Here is a 19815-nt window from a genome sequence, read left to right as displayed (position 1 = left end):
ATTATTTTCCTCAAAGGTGTGTTTTTTTTCTTCAATGTAGTTTTTCTCAATTTCATGGAATAATCACACACTACAAAATTGGAGCTCTGTGTATGAATATCATAGACCATGAACTGAAGAGACATGAGCTTTGGCAGGAAGAACTTGCTAAAAAGAAGAAAGCTGATATCCTTTTGATGTGCTGGGGCATCTTGATGACTTCTGACTTGTCTTGATACCTTTTGTAGAGTTATACAAGATGAGCATACAGCAACTTCTGTGTAAGCAGTAGAATTTACTAGAAAGTACTAAATAATTGCAGATATGGAAAAAAAACAAGAATGAGAGGTTTGGGCTGCTGAAGAGATTAAGCTTAAGTTACTAAAACAATACAAGAAAAAAAAAGTTTTATCAGCAGTATGTCTTAAGAACGGTTTTGCTGTCTATTAGGATGTAATATATCCAAGACTGGGAGAATTTAAAAAATCATGCTGAAGGTTACATATGTAGCAAGCTGTTGCTGAGGCAGCGTCTGTCCACTGGCTACTCCATATATTTCTTGCTTTGTACCAGTGATTGAGGAACACCTTTGAGGACGATGGTCATCTAGACTGTATAACTTTTATCTGAACTCCTTAACTTCTGCAATTTACTTGATGAAGATCCTGAAAACCAAACACTGAAAAAAGATTATGAGAAGACTTATAAGAAATATCAAGGGCTGGTTGTCAAGCAGGAACAGCTACTCAGAGGTACTAAATCCAAACAGTAAATTATTTTCTTGTTGGTGAACATCAGTAGAGGGTTCTATTGGATACTTATAACCAGGATGTCTTAAACATACTGAATGTGTGGATGAATATGGAAGAGGATTGCCAAAGAGTAAGGAGAAGATGAGTACCTTAAAAATTGTTAGCATGCTATCAAACAATCTCGTTAAGTCTGTGAGTCTTGGAGGAAAATTAACAAAAGTGATCCACTTAGCTTTTCTTGGCTTATGATGTTTGGGGGGAGTTGGGTTTTTTGTGTTTTTTTTTTTAACTTAGCCTGCATCTGACTCAAGTTGAATAGCTTTCACTCTGTCTCAGTTTTTATACTAAAATACACTTAATGTTAGATTGAACTGATCTAAATGACAAAGCTTTCCTGGGAGAGGCTTTTTAATGGTTTCCATTGGAACACAAAGAAAAATAATAAAACACTTCTAGTGATCATAATTTATTTTCTTTCAAAGCCACCGTTAGGATTAACCTTAATGCTTTTTAAACAGGAATAAAAAGCATTCATGGTCAGTTTCCTTCAAAATGCATTGGGAAAGGGGTGGAATGCTTCTGGAAGCTTTGTGTTAAGCACTTAATGTGTATATAGAGGCTTGTTTAGTTCTATTGTCTTTGATCTGTTGGTCTTATTTGGATTGGACTTTGCTAGTTGCACTTTACCTGCTCCTGAATCTTGCTGAGGATACTCGCACTGAGCTGAAGATGAGAAACAAGAACATTGTCCATATGTTAGTGAAGGCACTTGACCGTGATAATTTTGAGCTGCTTATCCTCGTCGTATCTTTCTTGAAGAAACTCAGCATTTTTATGGAGAACAAAAATGATATGGTAAGGTTTATAGCACTCTACTGCATTATGGGAAAGGTATGAACTTTGCAGACTTTGTGTGGTTGGAGGGAAGAGGGAGACTTCTCTGTCCCCACCCTAAATATTTGGAGCACGGATGATCCTATTTTGTTACTAGTAAAATGAGTAAAAGAAAAGAAGTACTACATCCAGCCATAACATACTGAAAAAAAATTTTAAGCCATCTCAAAATATGATACATGAAATTCCGAATTTTGAAGTCAGCACCTCAAAGTCTTGCTATACCCCCACTTCTGGAGATGCCCATGACCCTTCCCCCAAGCTAGGCTCTTTTGACAGCACATTACTGTCTCTGCCACGTATTGTCTTGGAAAGTGAGGTAGTTATCCTTCTGCAGTTTGCTAGACTAGTTTACTTATTTCCTAGGTCAGCTTGGTCTTCAAAGGGACTTCACAACTTTTCCTTCATGCTGCCAGTAGCTCCTAAGAACTGGAGGCAGTGCTATTCTTCTTCATAAACTTTTTTTAGTTGAAGTCTCAAACTTCTGAAATTGTAACAGGGTTGGTTTGTGGGGTTTTTTTGTGACTTTAATCTCTAGCAAGTATCTTTATCAATTTCCCAGAGGCTTTTAGTAGATACATCTCTTTACTTCTGTGCCTTTATGCCAGTTTGTTAAATGAAGATGATAAATTTCCTTATCCAAGAGGTAATCTGAGATTAATGTTACATTTGAATTGTGAGATGAAAAGATCTGTCTGAATGCAATAGAAAATTAATTGCATCTTTGTTACTGGAACTGCCATTCACAAGCAAACACACTGAATACAGCATACGAGAGTTATCTCCCGTATTTATATATGGGTATCCTATTTCTTAACAAAAATCAGACACCAAAGCATGCATTTTTGGGGGAATGTAGACTGTTTATCAGGTGATTGGTCATTGATTTAGTTTATACTTGCGTAGTGCCCTGAAGGACTTTATTAGGAAAATAAGGATTAGCTCTCTAGCCCGCTAATTTGCTGGCATACTTTCCACATTCCATTTGATTTAGTGGAAAGACAAATGAAACAAAATTGTTGAATTTATTTTATTGCAGTGTGTTTCAACAGTTTTGAAAAGACTTTTGAAAAGGTTGGTATGCTTCAGGCCAGCTGTCTGTTTGAGCATTCCTTACTGATAATAAAGATGATAGTTTTTTTTCTCCACAGTATTGTTAAAGAAAACTACCAATGAAGGAGAAGGTGTTCTAATATTTATATCAGGCAATAACACAAAAATGTCAAAGGCAGAATGAAACAAGATTAGTTGTGTAATGCCTGATTCTAAGTAAATCCCAATAATCCATGTATATTTATAGCACATTCTTTCCTTTGCTATTCAAGTGCCGTATTAAATTCAAAGCAGTGAAGTAGGAGTTCTTGCTATCTGATTGTTTTTAATCAAAGGTGTCCTGTCAGTTGTTTGATTATTGCACTATGCCATGCGGGGAGAGCTGTAGTTTCTTTTCTTCGTAATCATTCTGTGTGTATTTATACTGGAAGGCTAGTTACCTACGTGCAAAAGTTTGAAGAATGTGAAGTAATTTTATGTGCCGCCTCCTGGCCAAAGAAGGTTCTGGGAAACAAAAAATGAATGCATTTAAAAAGATTATGTCAAATAAAAGCGGAGTAATGTTGCTTAAAAGATGATAAAAACTTTCTGAAGTCTTGCCAGTCAATGCTCAGATGTCTTTTCTGGCTGGTAAAGTGAATATGATCTCAGGAACTGATACCACTTCTCAGTTCCTGGATTCCACTTCTTAATTTGAAAGTGATACATGTTTCAAGATTACTTTCATGCTTTTATTAAATTAACGTACAGGACAGCATGCCTCTTCTGAGAGCACATGCAAAGTTCTGTCTAGGGGTTCATTTGAAATTCATAATGAAAGGTCTCAAATTCTTTTTGGATGCCAATTTTCTGTCTTTTTTTGGTTGGGTGTCTCTTCGACTCTAATGTCAGTTGCTCCAGGGTTGCTTGTGTTTAAATAAGTTCCCCACCCCCCAATCTAGTTTTGCAAGTGATGTCTTGACCACATTCTTGCAGTATTCCAACTGTGAGGAATATTTCCAAGACATCTGAACTGTTGAGTTCAAAAACTTTTTTTAATCAACATTACTCGGTAACCCAATCTAGAAAACTTCAACCACAAAGACATAAGCAAAGCTGCTTCAGATGAAAATGCATTGACAGTGTCTGTTATGGGTACAAATTGGGTATGTATTTGCATACATGTGCATGTGAATATGTAACACACTGAGAGGGCCCCCTTTATTGAAGACAAAGCCAAGTTTGGATTATGGATTTTCTTTTTCTTGATATACAGGTTGAAATGGATATTGTTGAAAAACTTGTGAAAATGGTACCCTGTGAACACGAAGACCTGCTGAACATCACCCTTCGACTCTTACTAAATCTTTCCTTTGACACAGGCCTGAGAAATAAAATGGTACAAGTTGGTCTGCTTCCCAAACTCACTGCACTTTTAGGTATGTTTCCTTTTGTTCTAACACAAACATTTCAGCAGGGACAGTGAAGCTCTTTGTATCATGACCTAGTATGCCTAAAAGTTGGTACATCACTTTTCTCTTTGTCAAAGAACTTCATCGCTACTTCCAAATTTTTGTCATTCAAATCATCTTTTCAGGTGCAGGTTTGAAATAATGGGGTTCACAACAGATTTATTCCTGTGTTCTCTTAAACTGTTCAATGAATCTTCTGGTCTTTAAAAATAACTTTGACTGCTACCTGAAAACCATGTGAGCTGACACATTGGTGATGCTTGTAATTTTAGGGGAGCACCTAGGAAAATAGCAGCAATTTCATGGAGCTTAGCTGATGGAGATACCAACTACCTCTTTTTTGTTGTTGTTGGTTTGGGTTTTTTTTCAGTTTTTAGTGAAGCTTGGTACACTTGCTGCCTCTTGTTACCTTAACGATGCAAATCAAGAGATCAGAAACTTCCTGGTTTTGTCAGCTTCAATTGTAGACAGTACTGATTTTTAGATTTTCAGCTTGACAGTCTGTAACTTTTGTTAAGATTATGTATTTCAGATAGAAGTGAAACTTCTTGATGTCTGTAGGTGAAAGTCATGGAGACAATAAGGAATTTGGTGAAAGCAGAGGATTGTCCGATTTGATGCCTGTATGCTGGAGTTCTCAAGAGGGAGTTTTTATTGCTCCTTGTGTTCTTTTGTTGATACTATCTAGAGGCTGCTCTGGTAGATAGATTCAATGTTTAGCAGGATTTGGCCATAAGAATTGCCGAGTGCTCATTTTTAAGTGAGGGTTGATGTACTGTGGAGCCCTAAATGTGTGAAACACTCGGGCAAGACATTGTTAAAGCTTTCTGAGATATGTTGGGTTTGGGATGTACTAAACCCGGTGCAGCTGGTGTATCTAGATGTGATTGGAACAAGTGGAATGCAGCAGTGAATCTGTGAGCTTTCTCCCCTAGCTTTTTATAGTGTCTCAGGATTGTTTGCTTTCTCAGTTTTGCATTCAACCTCAACACAGCCTCATTGCTGTTTAGTATACAAGTTAATAATATGAAAACTTACACTGCTTTGGAACCCTTAATCCTGTTGGTGATTAATATGACAGCTACTTGATATATCCTGAAATGCCTCAGATCTTTTTATGCTTTCTGCCCCACAACCATGTTTGCACTTGATACTCTCCTGTGGGCTGAGCTAGGAGGAAGAAGAAAAATGGCTTTTGGAATCCCTCTTTATACTTTTTTTTCCTCAGGACAATGTTATTTGTCAGTAAGATAAACTGGGAAGTGAAAGCTGGTCAGGAAATATATTTTCTCTCATTTGAGAGAGGATCTGGTGAGGTAGTCTGGTTCAGCTTGGATTGTGTGTGTTCTGGAGCAGGAACTTGTCTCTCTCTTTGCACAGCAGTTAGTGCTGTGATCTAAGGCTGGGGTTTCTGGGAGCTCGACACCCCAAGCAGTGGTATGACACAAATCACTGAGAAGTCCCTGCTCCCAGAAATTCCCGATTTAATGTTAGAGTAAGACTAAACTCATCAGTTAAATACCTGCTTTCTAGTGTCTGATTCTAACGAGAGGAGAATTTCTTTGCAAATGACATGCTTTTGGACTTGTAAGTAGGCCTGAGCTGGTTGGCTCGGAAGAACTGGCTGCTAAAATTGCAGTCTGTTCCTGAAGTGGCTGTTAGGGTAATCTACAACAAGTTCTACTAGTACTTCCAGAAGCTTCACTGTCTGTTTGGCTCCACAAGCAGTTCCTATTTCCTTGACTTGGAAGTGTTCAACTCCCCCACTTCTCCCCCCCCTTTTTTTTTTTTGTTTTTAATAGAGACATGTGCTGTTTATCCTAGTTCCTCCCTGTAGAATTGCTTGATACTTGTTTTATAGTGCCATGGTTAGAAAATGTAGGTAAAAATATTGTTACTTGTTTCTTAAGCCAGCTCCGTGGTTTGTGAGACTCTTCTTGATACGGTGGTTCAAATAATTCTCAAATACATCACTCTGTGTATCCTGTCTCAGGGAAGCCTGCAACCTTAATAATAAAATTATCATGTGCCAGATGCCCCTTTTATACAGGTTACTCGGGTATTAAACACACATTATTCAAGTCAGTACCCTTCAGCTTACATTTGCAGGTCACCTTAAAGTGCTAACACACCTCAACAGCTGTTGACAAGTTACCATACAGCTCCTAATGCCAAGAGGTCAAGTTTGTTGACTCAGCCTACTGAAATTTAACATTTGTGCGTGCTGTGCCTTTGAGTCTTTAGCACTGAGTTTGAGATGAGTATAAATTAAGTGTAGTAGGTGTTTAAGGGGAGAGTTGAGATTGCAGCCACCTCAGTGTTCAGCCCTAAACTGCTGCCTGAAAAATCCTGTCCTTTAATTCTTTGCAATCTCCTGTTCTGGAAGATGTGCTGCTTTCCTAAGGGACACTTAGTGGCTTGGGAGCGGGAAGGCTCTAAATGAAGGCAGAGGCTGGAAGCAGAGGGGATGAACTGGCTGCAGATGAGCTATCAGGAGTGGACTAAGTATGGCATGGATATTTTGGAGAAGGACCATCTTCTTTCTTTCCCTCTCACTCCAGCGTGTTGAGGCTGCTGTTGAAAGCACGGACATGAGCAATTCTGCTTAGTCTTGGTTTCCATTTTAATAAGCCTTTTCTTTTTAATAGTGCCAATGCCTGCTTCCCCATGTAGCTTTGCCAGTCAACACCACTTGCTAGTTTTCGCGGCTTCTCTTCACAAGTCTGAAGTATTGTATATGACAAGACTCCTCTTGCTCCCTCCAGGCACCCAAGTTAATAATCTACAGCTGATCCTTGTTATGCTCTGAATCTCAAAGAGCTGGGTGCAGTTGAGGGAAGTTTGGCTTCAGACTTGAGATCAGAAGCTGGAGCAGAGCTGTGGAGGCCTATGACATGTAGCCTGCTGTATTCAGGTTTTTCCATACACAAGCTGCTTGAAGAGGTATGAGAAGAGATTTTTGTTGATTTGTGTGACTTCAGTTCTTTAAGAAAACTGTAATTTTTGAGTCACCAAGGCCTTGCGGAAAATGTTTTTTGTACTAGTGGCTTTGATTTAATACTTAGATCAGTCTGTAAATAGAATTCCTTTCATATTTTTTTTTTCCTACATTTTCCATGGGAATGCTTTATGTGCCAGTATATAGGTAGGATGGCTTCAGTGGATTAAGGTGAGAATCCCTGTAAATTCACCAAGTGGTTTAAGCTAGACATTTGCCTGAAATGTGGAAAACACAGATTCAGAGCCCTCTCATTATCACCTTGGAAGGAGAGGTGAAAGCAGCATGCTATAGACTATTCTGTGGAGGTTTGCTTTACTCTTCTAGTGCTCTCATGTTGCTTTGCATGGCATAACTCAAGTGGAGTAGAGGACTGACTTGCTCCAAATACAGTAGAGCTTGGTGGTTAGCATATTCGCTTGCAGAAAGTATTCTTATTGAAAGGGGGAAAAGTAGAGCTGAACTTTAAGAAAACAGATTCACATCCTTCCTTTATCCCTGGGAACGCTCTTCCACTTTTGTACAGAAGGAAGATTTCATAATTCTTCCCCTGGATGTGTGATTGGTTTCTTAAGTAAATGCCCTGGCAGCGAACAGAAGAAAACATTGTCTGCAAGGAAGAATAAAAAAACCTCACTTCTTGTTTGGACCAAATCCACTTTGTTTTTCATTTAACTGGCCAAACCAAATAGAAAATTTTTAGTACAGCTCTCTTAAATATACTCACAGTTTGTGATTCACATTCTTCTAATAAGGGTGCTATTTTGTGCTGTGTCATAGCCTTTGTGAAGTGAGACAAATAGTTCTCCATTCTCCATGAGAACAGCAGGCAGTTTGTACAACAGAACCAGCTGAGTGCTGCTGTGTGTGTTATGGCAGGCTGCAAACTCTTCTTGGTGAACCCCTGTTCAGAAAGAGCTTCTGGCAGTATGTGGCTGTGGCAGGCAGTACTGAGGGTTCTGTGTCTACCCAGGAGTTAGTTATTCCTCTCAAAAGGGTAAAAGCAATAGGGAATGGTGCAAAAGCTCATACAGTGGGAACTGTGTGGCTGCTCAAAGGGTAAAAGGAGTATGTCCATCTACACGCAGAGAGCAAACGTTTTTTCCATGATCCCTTCATCCCTTTGAGCTGCTGGAGAGTTCTTAGCGGTACCAAATGCACAGTGTCTTGAAATGCTGTTACTTTTTCATTCACTTCCCAGTGCAAGTCATGCTTAAAGAATGAAAACCTATTATGCTTGGAAGTGTCTCTCCTTGGTTGCTCAAAATTACTAGCTGCTTTTAAAAATCAAGGGCTGATTGAACACAAGTATTGGTGAGCTGAAAAGTGGGCAGGTCACAAAACTGTACCAACTGTAAATCGGGCTCAAATGGGACATGGAGTGCAGAAGGGTTGTGCATATGGCTCTGAAAGTGTTACCCAGTGCCAAGGTGTTCAATCTCAAAAAGATTTTAGGTGGCGATGAATATCGTGGGTTATGTTTTCCAGTACGGATTACAGTTATTGAAAGAAAATTGGCTTTGTGGATTTGCATGCAGCCAAGTAGATAAGCATGTGTTATACAACGCTCTGAAATACTGTGTAATCAGTCCCAAGTAGCGGTAGTATAGTTTTGCCAGTTACAGTATGTATTGAGCCTATATTAATGTGAGCATCCTGGTCTGATGCTCTTAATTTCTCAGCATTCCAAGACTTAGTATCAGCACACTGAGAAGTAGTAGCCACTTGATCTTACATAGAAGCTTAAAGGCTGTACAATAGTTTGCAAACGCCAAAGTAAGTCAAACTTCTCTATTACTACTTCTTTATTTAAGCTGGAGATAGCCAGAGCAGAGAGTAACTTTGGCACTCTGATTTAGTCCTCACTGAAGAGTGTTTTCTCTAGCTTCATTGATAGAAATATTTTCTGGAAACTGCTGAAACTCCTCTGATATTTTTCCATTCTTTACAAGTTCGGTTTAATGAGCAATCAAAAAATTGCCAAACAGTTGTGTGTTGGGTTTCTTAACAATCAAGTCTTGATATGGTGTGCAGCCAAGCTGGATTATATGTTGACTGCTGTTTAAAAACCCAAGAAGTACTTTGCTCTCTAATTAACGGAGTGCTGTGGGTTTTTAATGTTCTATTCCTTTTATGAAAGTTTCTTTTAAGAAGGCTTAAAGTAGATGTGTTCTCTTTATGAGTTCACTTGGCCTTTTTGTAATGAACTTATTATGGAGCTTCACACATCTGTTGAAAAATGGAGCTTCTTATAGGCTACTGCAGTGGTTTTTCTGACTTTAATAGGCCTCGTTTATCCTATAAAGAAACATACATTTTCTTACCTGATCAAGTGAGCAAACAATAGGGGTCAGATGTGGCAAAGACCCTAACAAAAAGCACATGTCCAGCCATCAGGGTGAGGTAAAGTCATATCGGGATTGCTTGAAGTTATTAATGGCAGTAAAATTTATGCTTCCTCCTGTTTTCCCAATTAAATTGAGAAAACTTTTTTTCCTAAGGTGGCTCTGCAGCACCTGGTTCCAATACTTGTTGTGTGAATATTGCCTGGGGTGTCTCCATTCCTTTATAGTAGAGGCTGGCTGAAGCACATTAAGTAAGAGTTCAACTACAGGGACCAGTCTGTTGGAAAGCAGTAATTATTAAGGGATTTATTTTAATGGTAGGGCTTTTTTTATCATTTGTGGTGAGTATGGCCAAGGCTTAAAAAAAATCCAACCCACAACAACAACCAAACAAAAAAAAACCCACCAAAAGAAACACAAAAACACTCCCTCTCTAAACATTCAACTTCTAAATCCTTAATAGAAGTGCAAATAAACCTGGCTTGTCTGACTTAAGGAGAGTGTTGGGTGCAAAATGTGTCTTAGAACCCAGCTTAACTATGGATTAGCCAGCAAACTTTAGTATTATTGAAGAAAAATTGACCTCTGATGTTGAGAAACATAGAACTCGGAGAGTCATTAGTATCACTAACATTGTGTTTAAAGCAGAAATAGAATCCTAACTAACTTTAAGGTAAAAGCCTTCACCATACCCGCTCCTTCATGCTACTGGTAAATTGTAGTGAATTTTCAGGAAAGAGTAACTGAATTTCATACCATAGTGTATTTACATAATCTTACAAGTTTTTGAAGCCTGGAGAAGAGAATGCTCCAGGGAGACTTTATAGCCACCTTCCATTACCTAAAGGGGACCTACAGGAAAGATGGGGAGGGACTCGTTATCAGGGAGCGTAGCGATGGGACAAGATGTAATGGTTTTAAACTGAAAGAGGGGAGATTTAGATTAAGTATCAGGAAGACCTTTCCTGTGAGGCGCTGGAACAGGTTGCCCAGAGAAGTTGTGGTTTCCCCATCCCTGGAGGTGTTCAAGTCCAGGCTGGATGGGGCTTTGAGCAACCTGGTCTGGTGGGAGGTGTCCCTGCCCATGGCAGGGATTTGGAATTCGATGATCTTTAAGGTCCCTTCCAACTCTAACTGTTCTGTGATTGTCTAAGATTTTTGACTCCTTTTACACTGTCCAGAGTTGGAAACAGTGTTTTTCCATTTTGTAGCTATTACAGGTGGATCCTTTCTAATCTGAACGCTGTTAAGGTGAGTAAAAGTGTGCTGCTCACAAGTGCACGTGTGTATTTAGCTGTGTTATTAGGGTTTTTTTTAATGAAGAGGATAACTTCAGTGTAACACAAGAAACTAACTTCACAAGTGTTGACTGAAAATAGAAATGCTTATGTCAGTGGCAAAAACAGCAGTGGAAAGATGGCAGCAATCTAAAGATGAGGGAGCTGAGTTGTTGGAAATCCACTAACCTGATTAATGGAAAGGATTCCCCGAACCAGTATTTCTACTGTGGAGCTTACGTTATGTGACTGTGTAATTAACTGAATTCTTCTAATCGTTTCTTTACATATTAATTTGCCAGAACAAATTAGTACTTAAAAAGTATATCTGGTCTTCTACGTGAACTGTCGACTTCTGAAAGCTTTACAGGGCGTAACTTGGATGCCTAAAGCATGACAGAACAGAAACAACCAGCTCTAGTTTCTTGGAAAATCTCCATGAAGGAGGAGTGGGGCATTTCTACTAGTCTTCCTAATCTGTGGTAAAATCTTCATAAAGCCTGTTTGAGGCCCAATGTAGAAAAAAAAGAGGAGCACCTTTTCCAGAGCCCTTGTGAGGCCTGCAGGCAGAGAGATGGTCTCAAAAGGTCACGTGGAAAAAAATTTGGAGATGTAGTAGACCCATAGCTCCTGAAGCTTTTACAAGTTCAAACTTACGGGGTAAAGTTACAATCCACTTTCCCTCTTGGAAATTCTAACTCACAAGTTTGTGCTGTTTATCTAAGAGTTCCTCAGATGATCTTCTCCAGTGCAGGAGACCAACTGCAGATTCCCAATGTCTGCAGTTGCTAAGGTGAGAAATCCTTTGCAAGTTGATAGTACTATCTTCAGACCTTTTTAGCTGATGATCTGGGAACAGATATGCTAACAAGAAAATTTCAAAAATTACGGCATTGTATTGAGTATCGTGATGGTATATCTATCTTCAGACCTTTTTAGCTGATGATCTGGGAACAGATATGCTAACAAGAAAATTTCAAAAATTACGACATTGTATTGAGTATAGTGATGGTGTATCTATACATTCAATTTCTGTTCCTTTGGTCTCTGACATACAGGGTGCTTTGCAGGATGGGTTATAATTTTACATGCTCAAGTAGTTTCATGGCGTAAAGCAAAACTTTCTTTGTGAGGCTAGAAATGTCGTCGTCTTCATTTTGGAAAAGCTGTCAGATCTGTGAGAAACTTGTAGATCATCAGTGAATGACCTTTTAAATAAGAAAACTGTAATATTTTCACAATAATACAGAATATTATTCAGAATAATACAATTGAATTGCTTAACTTTCTTCCAAGACTGCCATTAAGAGTATGCTGGTGCTTGTGTAGGAACGGTATCTCTTGAATAATGTGGAGTTTAATTCTTGTTATCTGGAAGACTCAAAAGCTCAACCAATATTTAACTCCACTTTTCTGGCTTAGTAGATTTGAACCTCAGCTTTGTACTTCAGCACCTTCAAAACATGGGTAAAAACAGTTTCCGTTTCAATGTGGTGAATCATCCCTTTCTCAAAGTGAAAGGTAGCATCCTGCGTTGTATTTTTTCCTGCATTGAGCAGGAGCATTTTGAAATATAGCTGCACTCTCTATTCAGAACTGAGGCTACTCTGCTGTGGGGCTACGTACCCACTGAGCCAGGAGCAAGGAAAACCTCCACCTTTTTCCTTTCCCACTGAATTCCAAACAAGAAGATTGGAAGGGTGTTTTTTAGAGCAGAGAATTCTGAATATTTTTCTAGTAATTGTAATTGGAGCAGTTGATGTAGATTAATAAAATATAGTGCAGATATGGCAAAAATTATTATTCCTATACATTTCCATTTAATAGTATCGCATTGTGTGGAATTTTTTCCACCTACTCTGTAAGTAGGCGCTTCTTAGTTTGATTCAAACTAAGAACCACCTCTTCTAATTTCCAGTTTCTTGTACTAACAGTTGTTAATTCTTGTTCTGTCTCTTGCTTTCTTCCTTGGTCATAGCCTGACCCAAAACATGTTTCTTTTGTGGAGAAAAGAGAGGTAGCTTTATCTTCTTCCTTCAGGGCTAATCCTGTTGCCTCCGGTTTTCTCTCTAATCTGAACTTCTAATTGATTTATCTCTGGCTTGTGTGGTATATGGGGTATTATAACCAATCAGCTTTGCAATTTTTGTGTATGGGTTCAAATATGATGGGTTGTAGGACATCCTAAATAACAAAAATGGGTTTGTTTGTTTTCTTTTTCCTGTAGGAAGACCAAGCTTCCAAAAAGGACTAAATTTAGCAGTATGTTGTCTGCCAGTGGCTATGCTTTGTTGTCTTTTATGAGTAGCAATACTGCAGTGGGGTGTTTACTGTATATTTTTCAGTCTCTTTCATAGAGTTCCAGGCAAAGAAATTGAGCCTGCAGCTCCAGATGTGCAGCTTCATTTATGTCTATAGGTGTAACATTAAATAACAAAAATTAGTTATTTATTAGTCCTTTAGCTTAGGATTCATCATTGTAATTACTTTTTTGTTTCCTAGAAAAAAAAAAAAATTGAAGCCATGTTTCAGATGTGGCATGTACTTAGTTCTTTGGGGGAATAAAACAAAACAAAACCCAACTATGGTAAAATCAGGTTTTTAAGTTAGGCTTATAGTTTGAAGCCAGTTTCATATAAAGGTGGCACAAGAGGGGTTATTAGTATGTAATTAATATCATAATGTATTATTTACAGTGCTTGGTCTCCTTGAGTATGAGCAGATTTGAAAATTCTTTCAGGTTCTTGATAAAATAAACTGATATGTCCAATATGATTTATATTTACGTATGTAAATCAAACCAGTATGTGTCTAAACCACACATGGAGTAACTTAGTCCAACTGTTTCAGAGCTGGTTGCAAGGAATAATATGGGATAGAAGTAAGCAGATATACCTTTCTATCACTTTTCTCCTAAGATCACTGCTAGTTATGATAAATGTGAATAAACTCTTGATTTCGATGTTTTCTGACAGCAGTGTGAGAGGGTGTATAAATCTGATATTCAGTTTGTGACATTCTTATCCATCTAGATTTCTTATTTGCCTAATTCTGCCACAGATTTGACTTGAGAGTATCAGAGTTTGAAACTGAACTGAGGATTCACTCTGCCATTTTAATAGGTATTTACCTTCGTTTGTGTTCTGGTTTTGATTTAGTGCAGTTAATGTTTTGCACATGAGTTGGATAGGGTGTACTTCATACCTAATGTGGAGACATTGATGATTCCATTAGAAATGATGGCTACGTGAATTCCTGATCGTGTTACATTTGAATAATTTAGTCCATAATTTTTATTCTCATTTTTCCTTTAGCATTTGAAAGCTGAATGCTGCTGCAACTCAGATTAGCATTTCAGTTTCACAGCTTTAGGTTTTCTCTTTTGTTATCATGGAGCTTATGGAGGAATTTTTTCATTTTAAGCTCACAAACTCAACCAAAATGTAGGATCTGATCTCATTATCAAGAAAGCATTTTTCTTCTTTAGCTTCTGCTACTAGTCCATTTAGTTCTTTAACCTTAGTAAGAACAAGACATGGAATTCAGGCGTTGGTCCACACAACTGGCACATGGCTTTTTATTAATGTTCAAAGGCTAAAAATCTGAAGCCATTTTGAATTCAAAACCCATCATGTATTTATTTCCCTCTCTAATTTGCAGAAAACTAGTTGTGAAAACAGCCCGAGGGACCCGATATTTTTCCATCCCAGCTGTTCCAGCTGAACTACAGCTGCAAAAAAAATCTAAGTATTGTTTCTATAAACTGTTGAGTGTATTTTATAACACAATAATTCCCACAAAATCAGTAACTCCAGTTAATGACCGGTTTGTTAAAGCATTAACTGCACTCAGCTGGGAATGACCAATTTCTCTGGAATGGCTGTATAAGAACTAAGGATAATTCAGTAACACTTTCAAATAATTATTTGGTTAATTAATGGTAGATTCTTGTGGAAATCCTATCAAAGTACTCATGACCCCCACATTTAATATCCAATGAGTTCATTATGATTCATGTTTTATTGCCATAAATACCAGAAGAATCATAATGACTAGGCCATTATTTTCCAGGGCTGCCCTTACTGCTTTAGGCTATTTGGCTATTCCACCTTCAGTCATAAAAAGCTTGATGCTCAGAACTACCAGCGTTTGTAGGCCACAATTTTCTGGCACCCCACCAAAACTTTGGTGATTTTTATGAACACTTTTGGCAGAAATCTGGTGGTTGGTTTGTTGTTTTTTTTCTTTTCTTTCTCTTGCTTTTCCTAGTTAGGGGAATAATTGATGCCTACTGTACCAAGTCATAAGGAAGTCTTTCTTGCAGTGTCTGCTTTTTCATGTGTGGCCTTCAGTAGTGGTCAAAAATAGCAGAAAAGGTATTGCTTCCATGCTTTGGAAGGCTGTTCTCCAGCCAGGTATTGGGCAGGGTTTGAAATTTTTACAGCCAAGTCTCTAAACAATGGTTGATTTAGGGCTTTATTCATTAGCATTCAGATGAGTATAAAATAATAAAAAAGTAAGCTTGGTTCTGATATATTCAAGTCATAGTCAAAAGCTGCCAGTTTATATTTTTGGGAGTGAAGTCCCTATGTAAAAGGATGGCAGTTGGCTTGGTGGATTTTTCTAACAGTCTGTCACTTCTTATCCTTTTATACAATCTTCAGCCTCCAAGATGATGCTTAGTGTTTAAAACGCTGTAGCTGTTGAATCTTTTCTCTTCCTAATCTTTGACAAACTATGCACAGTTTCCAGTCAGCTTTCCAACGGGCTGTATGCTTCCTAATTGAGCACAAGATTAACAAATGTATTAAGTTGTGCTGGCTATGCTTAGAAACAACCACCTCCTCTTGATTTTCTTAAAGTGTTTTGTTCTTTGGATCATGCATTGCCACTGCTTTGCATGAAAAAAGCCAGGAGGTTCTGCTTTTTTCTCCACCAAAGTGCTTCTGTAGGGAATATGGGACAGTGAAACTTCCAAAGATCAGCCTGAAATTCATTCCTTTCTGGGAAATTAAAATGAAATTAAACTTAAAATGTGTACATCATTACATACTTGAAAGCTGGTTTAGTTGCACACTGTTTTCTTTGAGCTTTAGTTCTGTAGTTAGTAGAATTCAGGGTTTTCTTTTCTGTTTACTCACAGTTGAAACATACTTCCTTGCTGAGCCTTTGCAGTAAGTGCCTATGACTTTAATGCTCCAAGCTCTTCTTGGTTCCCTGTGTTAACAGTAGGATAGGGGAATTCAGGGAAGATGGGTCAGTACAGCACTGTACAGAAAGAAGGAGTTTAAATTTGACTCTTCTTTTTGAAACTGTAGCTGTCTTTGCCTTTTGTGTGTCATGAAATCTGCTTTATGGAAAGCACTTAGGGAGAATGATTTCTCAGTAATTAAAAACCAACTCTTGAACAGTTCATCCAGATAAAATAAATTGGTTTGAATTCTAGATATTCTTCACACTTCAGGTAGTATCTAGGTCTTCTAGATTATTTTGGTAGTATAGGAACTGAGGCAGTGCTGTCACTTGGCACTGATACCCAGAGTATTGTTCAGACATCAGAAAGGTTATTGTGGCAGCCTGGACCTTTAAAAAAAGGGGAGAGAAATTTATGCAAAGTGTTTCTTCTCAAAAAACGGAAGGCCTTTGCTGCTGTAGTAGGCCATTTTATTTGAAAATAAGCAACCAGGTTTGCCAAATACCAGCAAACTGCTGTTGGTACCTCATGTAAGATTGTATCTAAGCTGATGCCTTCTCTTAGCACAAGTGAAACTTACAAAAATAAGGAGGAGAAAAGCAGAGGTTAAACAAATATAAATTAGCATCGTTGTTGTTGACTGACTACCAGTTCATACCTACTGAAGGTCTGGTCCAACTTCAATGCTGTTTTTTTTTTGCTGTTCTGGGGAGCCAACTTTCCTTGCTTTTATACCAGTTTACCTTTTACTTCACATAATGTTTCCTGCATTATCCAGCAAAGTGTAATTGTAATTTGAGTCTTAAATTTGAGTCTTGATGTTTGAGTTTTAAATAGAGGCATGGAAAGAAGTGTTAAGAGCAGTGTAAACAGTTCTTTTTTCCTAGCCCAATGAAATTTGAAGGCATAATTTACTCTTTAAAATTTTATATTTGCTTAGGAGAAGCCTTTAGTGGTATGTATAGGAAGTTTTTTTCGTGTAATTGTTGGATTTGCAATGTCACGACAAGTGAATAGGTAGATAAGATGCCCAGTCACAGAGAAGCCTGAAAGATGATAAAGGCTTCATTTGGCTTTAAACAGAGTGTGTATGCTTTAGCACCTATAGTACTGTCTGTGCTTTTATTTTAATAATAGCCAGGGTAGCTTTCAAATTTGGGCTTTATCCTTTCTCCAACTGTTAAAAGAGTGGAAAGTTGAGATACAAGTGGTGTTTTTTCAAACAGGTAAGAATCCAGAAAGATTGGAAAGATCAGCTATGTTTTTAGGTTTGGCATGGGAAAGAATATTTCACTGTTGTATGGCAACTGCCAGAAGGGTTTCATGGGTCTTTTTTGGTAATTCAATTTTGATAAAAGGCACGAATGTGCATTCTCAGGATAAAGGCATCATATCCTTGCTGCTTAAAGGAAATTCCAGCTCCCAATGATGTATGCAGAAGAAAAATGTAACTGTGTTTGTTGCTGTTTGAGGTCTTGATGTTTTGCCAGAGCGTTAAACAGATATGTTCTAACTTAGCTTAAATAGAAGTGGGAGGTAGGGTATTTCCGATTAGTTGTACAAGAACTGTGAATAAATTCTGAGTTGGTGACCTTATTACATCCTAGTCTAACTAATATACATGTTCAGATAAATATTTTATGCCATATACAGCCAGTATCCTGCTAGTGCAGGGCTAGAGGAGAGTTCAAGAGAATGCTCACTCCAGATTTTACCAGTGAGTCAGGATCAAATTCATCTGTGTTGTTCTTAAACATTTGTATGTTTGTCTAAGTTGGTTTTATAGAACCTTTCAGTTAAATATTTCACAGCCTACTCACATCAACTGCCTCAAATTTTCTTGAGAATCTTTTTCTCTTTGGTAAGTATTAATGTGAAAATATACTAACGTGATTTTTGAGCTGTATGAAACACAAAAGGCACCTGCAGGATAATATTACCATTTCGAATAAGAAAACAATCAGTACGTGACTTACTTGAAAGGCAATGGATTCTTTCCACAACACTTCAGTGGTAGTTCTTATTTTTCTCTGTGCCATTGGTGCATTGTTTATCATTTCACTTTGAGACAACCTTGTTATTTCGACAGGAATATCCACAGCTAAATCGACATTACGTTTGATATTTAATTTCCTAACTGGAAACCGATGAAGGCTTTCTCTGGATGGCCTGTCATTATGAAATGTTCCTTTCACAAAATATATTCCTTGCAAAGTGAGCTTAGGGAAGTGTTTTGAGGTGCTGGGAAGAGGGGGAGTAGTTCATTTGGATATGCCAGGCAAGACACTTTGATTAATATTGCATTTCTCATTTAAATTTTCTCTATATTAGCTAGGATTTTCCTGCTTTTCCTTTTCCCCTTTAACACTTAAGATATTTGGCGTATATTAATATGGACTTTTTTTCTATTTCTAGCAAATGAAAACTACAAACAAGTTGCAATGTGTATTCTCTACCACATAAGCATGGATGATCGCTTTAAATCGATGTTTGCATACACAGACTGTATCCCACAGGTACGTACTTTTACAAAAATTTGAGGTTGTCAAGAGCTTCTGTGCCTCTGCGTGGGTTTTCCTCGCTCATAGCAGAGCTCGCACTGACACCCACAGGTGAAAGTGGGAACAACCCACAACCACGATGCTGTGCAGTCCATAATCACCTACTCTTCGGGCAGTCTGATGGTTCTTGATGTCCTTTAATAGTGCCCACAAAAAGGAAGGGTGACACAATCTCTGTCAGTGCTGCTAACGCTTGAGCTGCATCTGACCTGATGAATTTCTACACAAGATGGGGAACGCTTGAAAGAGATTAAAGCTTGTGCACGGCGGGTCCTTAGGGACCCTTGTGGAAGGTATTTCCTTTACAGTTTTTGAAGGCATTCTTTTCTGATCCCATTGGGTATCAAAATTTCAACGTCTCCAGTATTACAGGATATGAACTGGAAACCAGCCAAGCAGTGTTATGTTGCTACATGACAATTCCTTTTCCAACTGCAGGCATGTACAACAGGGGAGGCTTGAAGACTATGGAAGGCACTGAACTGATCTTTCAGGCTACACTTTGTTGCATAACATTTTGTCTCCACTCATAGTCTTTGATCCAAGCACAGACACAATATCATGGGCTTTTGGGTTTTGTCTGTATGGTTTTTGTGTGTTTTGTTGTTTGGGATTTTTTTAATTTTTTTTTTTAATGAGTAACAAATAAATTTTATTGATCTTTTTTCTCAGTCCCAATGAGGCTGGAGTTGAGAATGCACTTAACACAACACAGGCTAAGGCTCTCCGGTAGCTTTTTCAGAATTGTACCATGATATGTTCTTTTCTGCCAAACATGTTTTTAACATAAAGTACATCCAGAATGGGAAGTTGCCGTGGAAAGTTTTCAGAATGTTTCTGGTCACTACTTCATGACAAAAATAGCGATGTTTTCCTAAATGAAGAGGGATTTTGGAAAATAGAGAGGGGAGAACTGGCAGGAATAACTAGTATATGTTACAAGATGGTCTTGTAAACATCCTGCTGACTGCCTTTTCTGCCACAAGAAGCAACTACATATTAAGGCATTTGCGTGATACAAGGGACCTGCTTTGTTCTGAGCAGTTACCGGCCAAACCAGAATTCATGCGCTGTGTTTCAGGGTTCATTTATGACGTGCTTTCAGGGAATCTTGGCATGGCTTTTAGACCCCCAGTGCCAAATGTAAAGAGCTGTGGAAACTTCAGTGATACCATACTCTTGAGTTTTGGTGAATGTTGTTGTTCTGATAGACAGTGACTGCTCAAACTACTGCTTACAGAGCTGTATCCAAAGACTAGGGGAGCAAGAAACAAATCTTTTGCCTTCATTAAACTTTGGCTAACTACAAAA

At 38.2% G+C, this 19815-nt stretch overlaps 1 protein-coding gene across 1 annotated transcript in view; it reads left to right on the top strand.

Annotated features, from left to right (window-relative positions):
• KIFAP3 (kinesin-associated protein 3) overlaps nt 1–19815 on the top strand; it is a 78278-nt gene that overhangs the window by 17405 nt on the left and 41058 nt on the right. The window contains exons 7-11 of the mRNA XM_014943522.1: nt 41–165; nt 633–731; nt 1408–1586; nt 3934–4096; nt 18359–18459. Of these exons, the coding sequence (XP_014799008.1) occupies nt 41–165; nt 633–731; nt 1408–1586; nt 3934–4096; nt 18359–18459 (667 nt within the window). The remainder of the gene's footprint in view (nt 1–40; nt 166–632; nt 732–1407; nt 1587–3933; nt 4097–18358; nt 18460–19815) is intronic.

Source organism: Calidris pugnax, unplaced genomic scaffold, assembly GCF_001431845.1.
Source record: "Calidris pugnax isolate Ruff unplaced genomic scaffold, ASM143184v1 scaffold63, whole genome shotgun sequence".
NCBI classification, from domain to species: Eukaryota; Metazoa; Chordata; class Aves; order Charadriiformes; family Scolopacidae; genus Calidris; species Calidris pugnax.
Note: the sequence above shows the minus strand (reverse complement) of the source record. Positions and strands in the feature narration are given on the sequence as shown.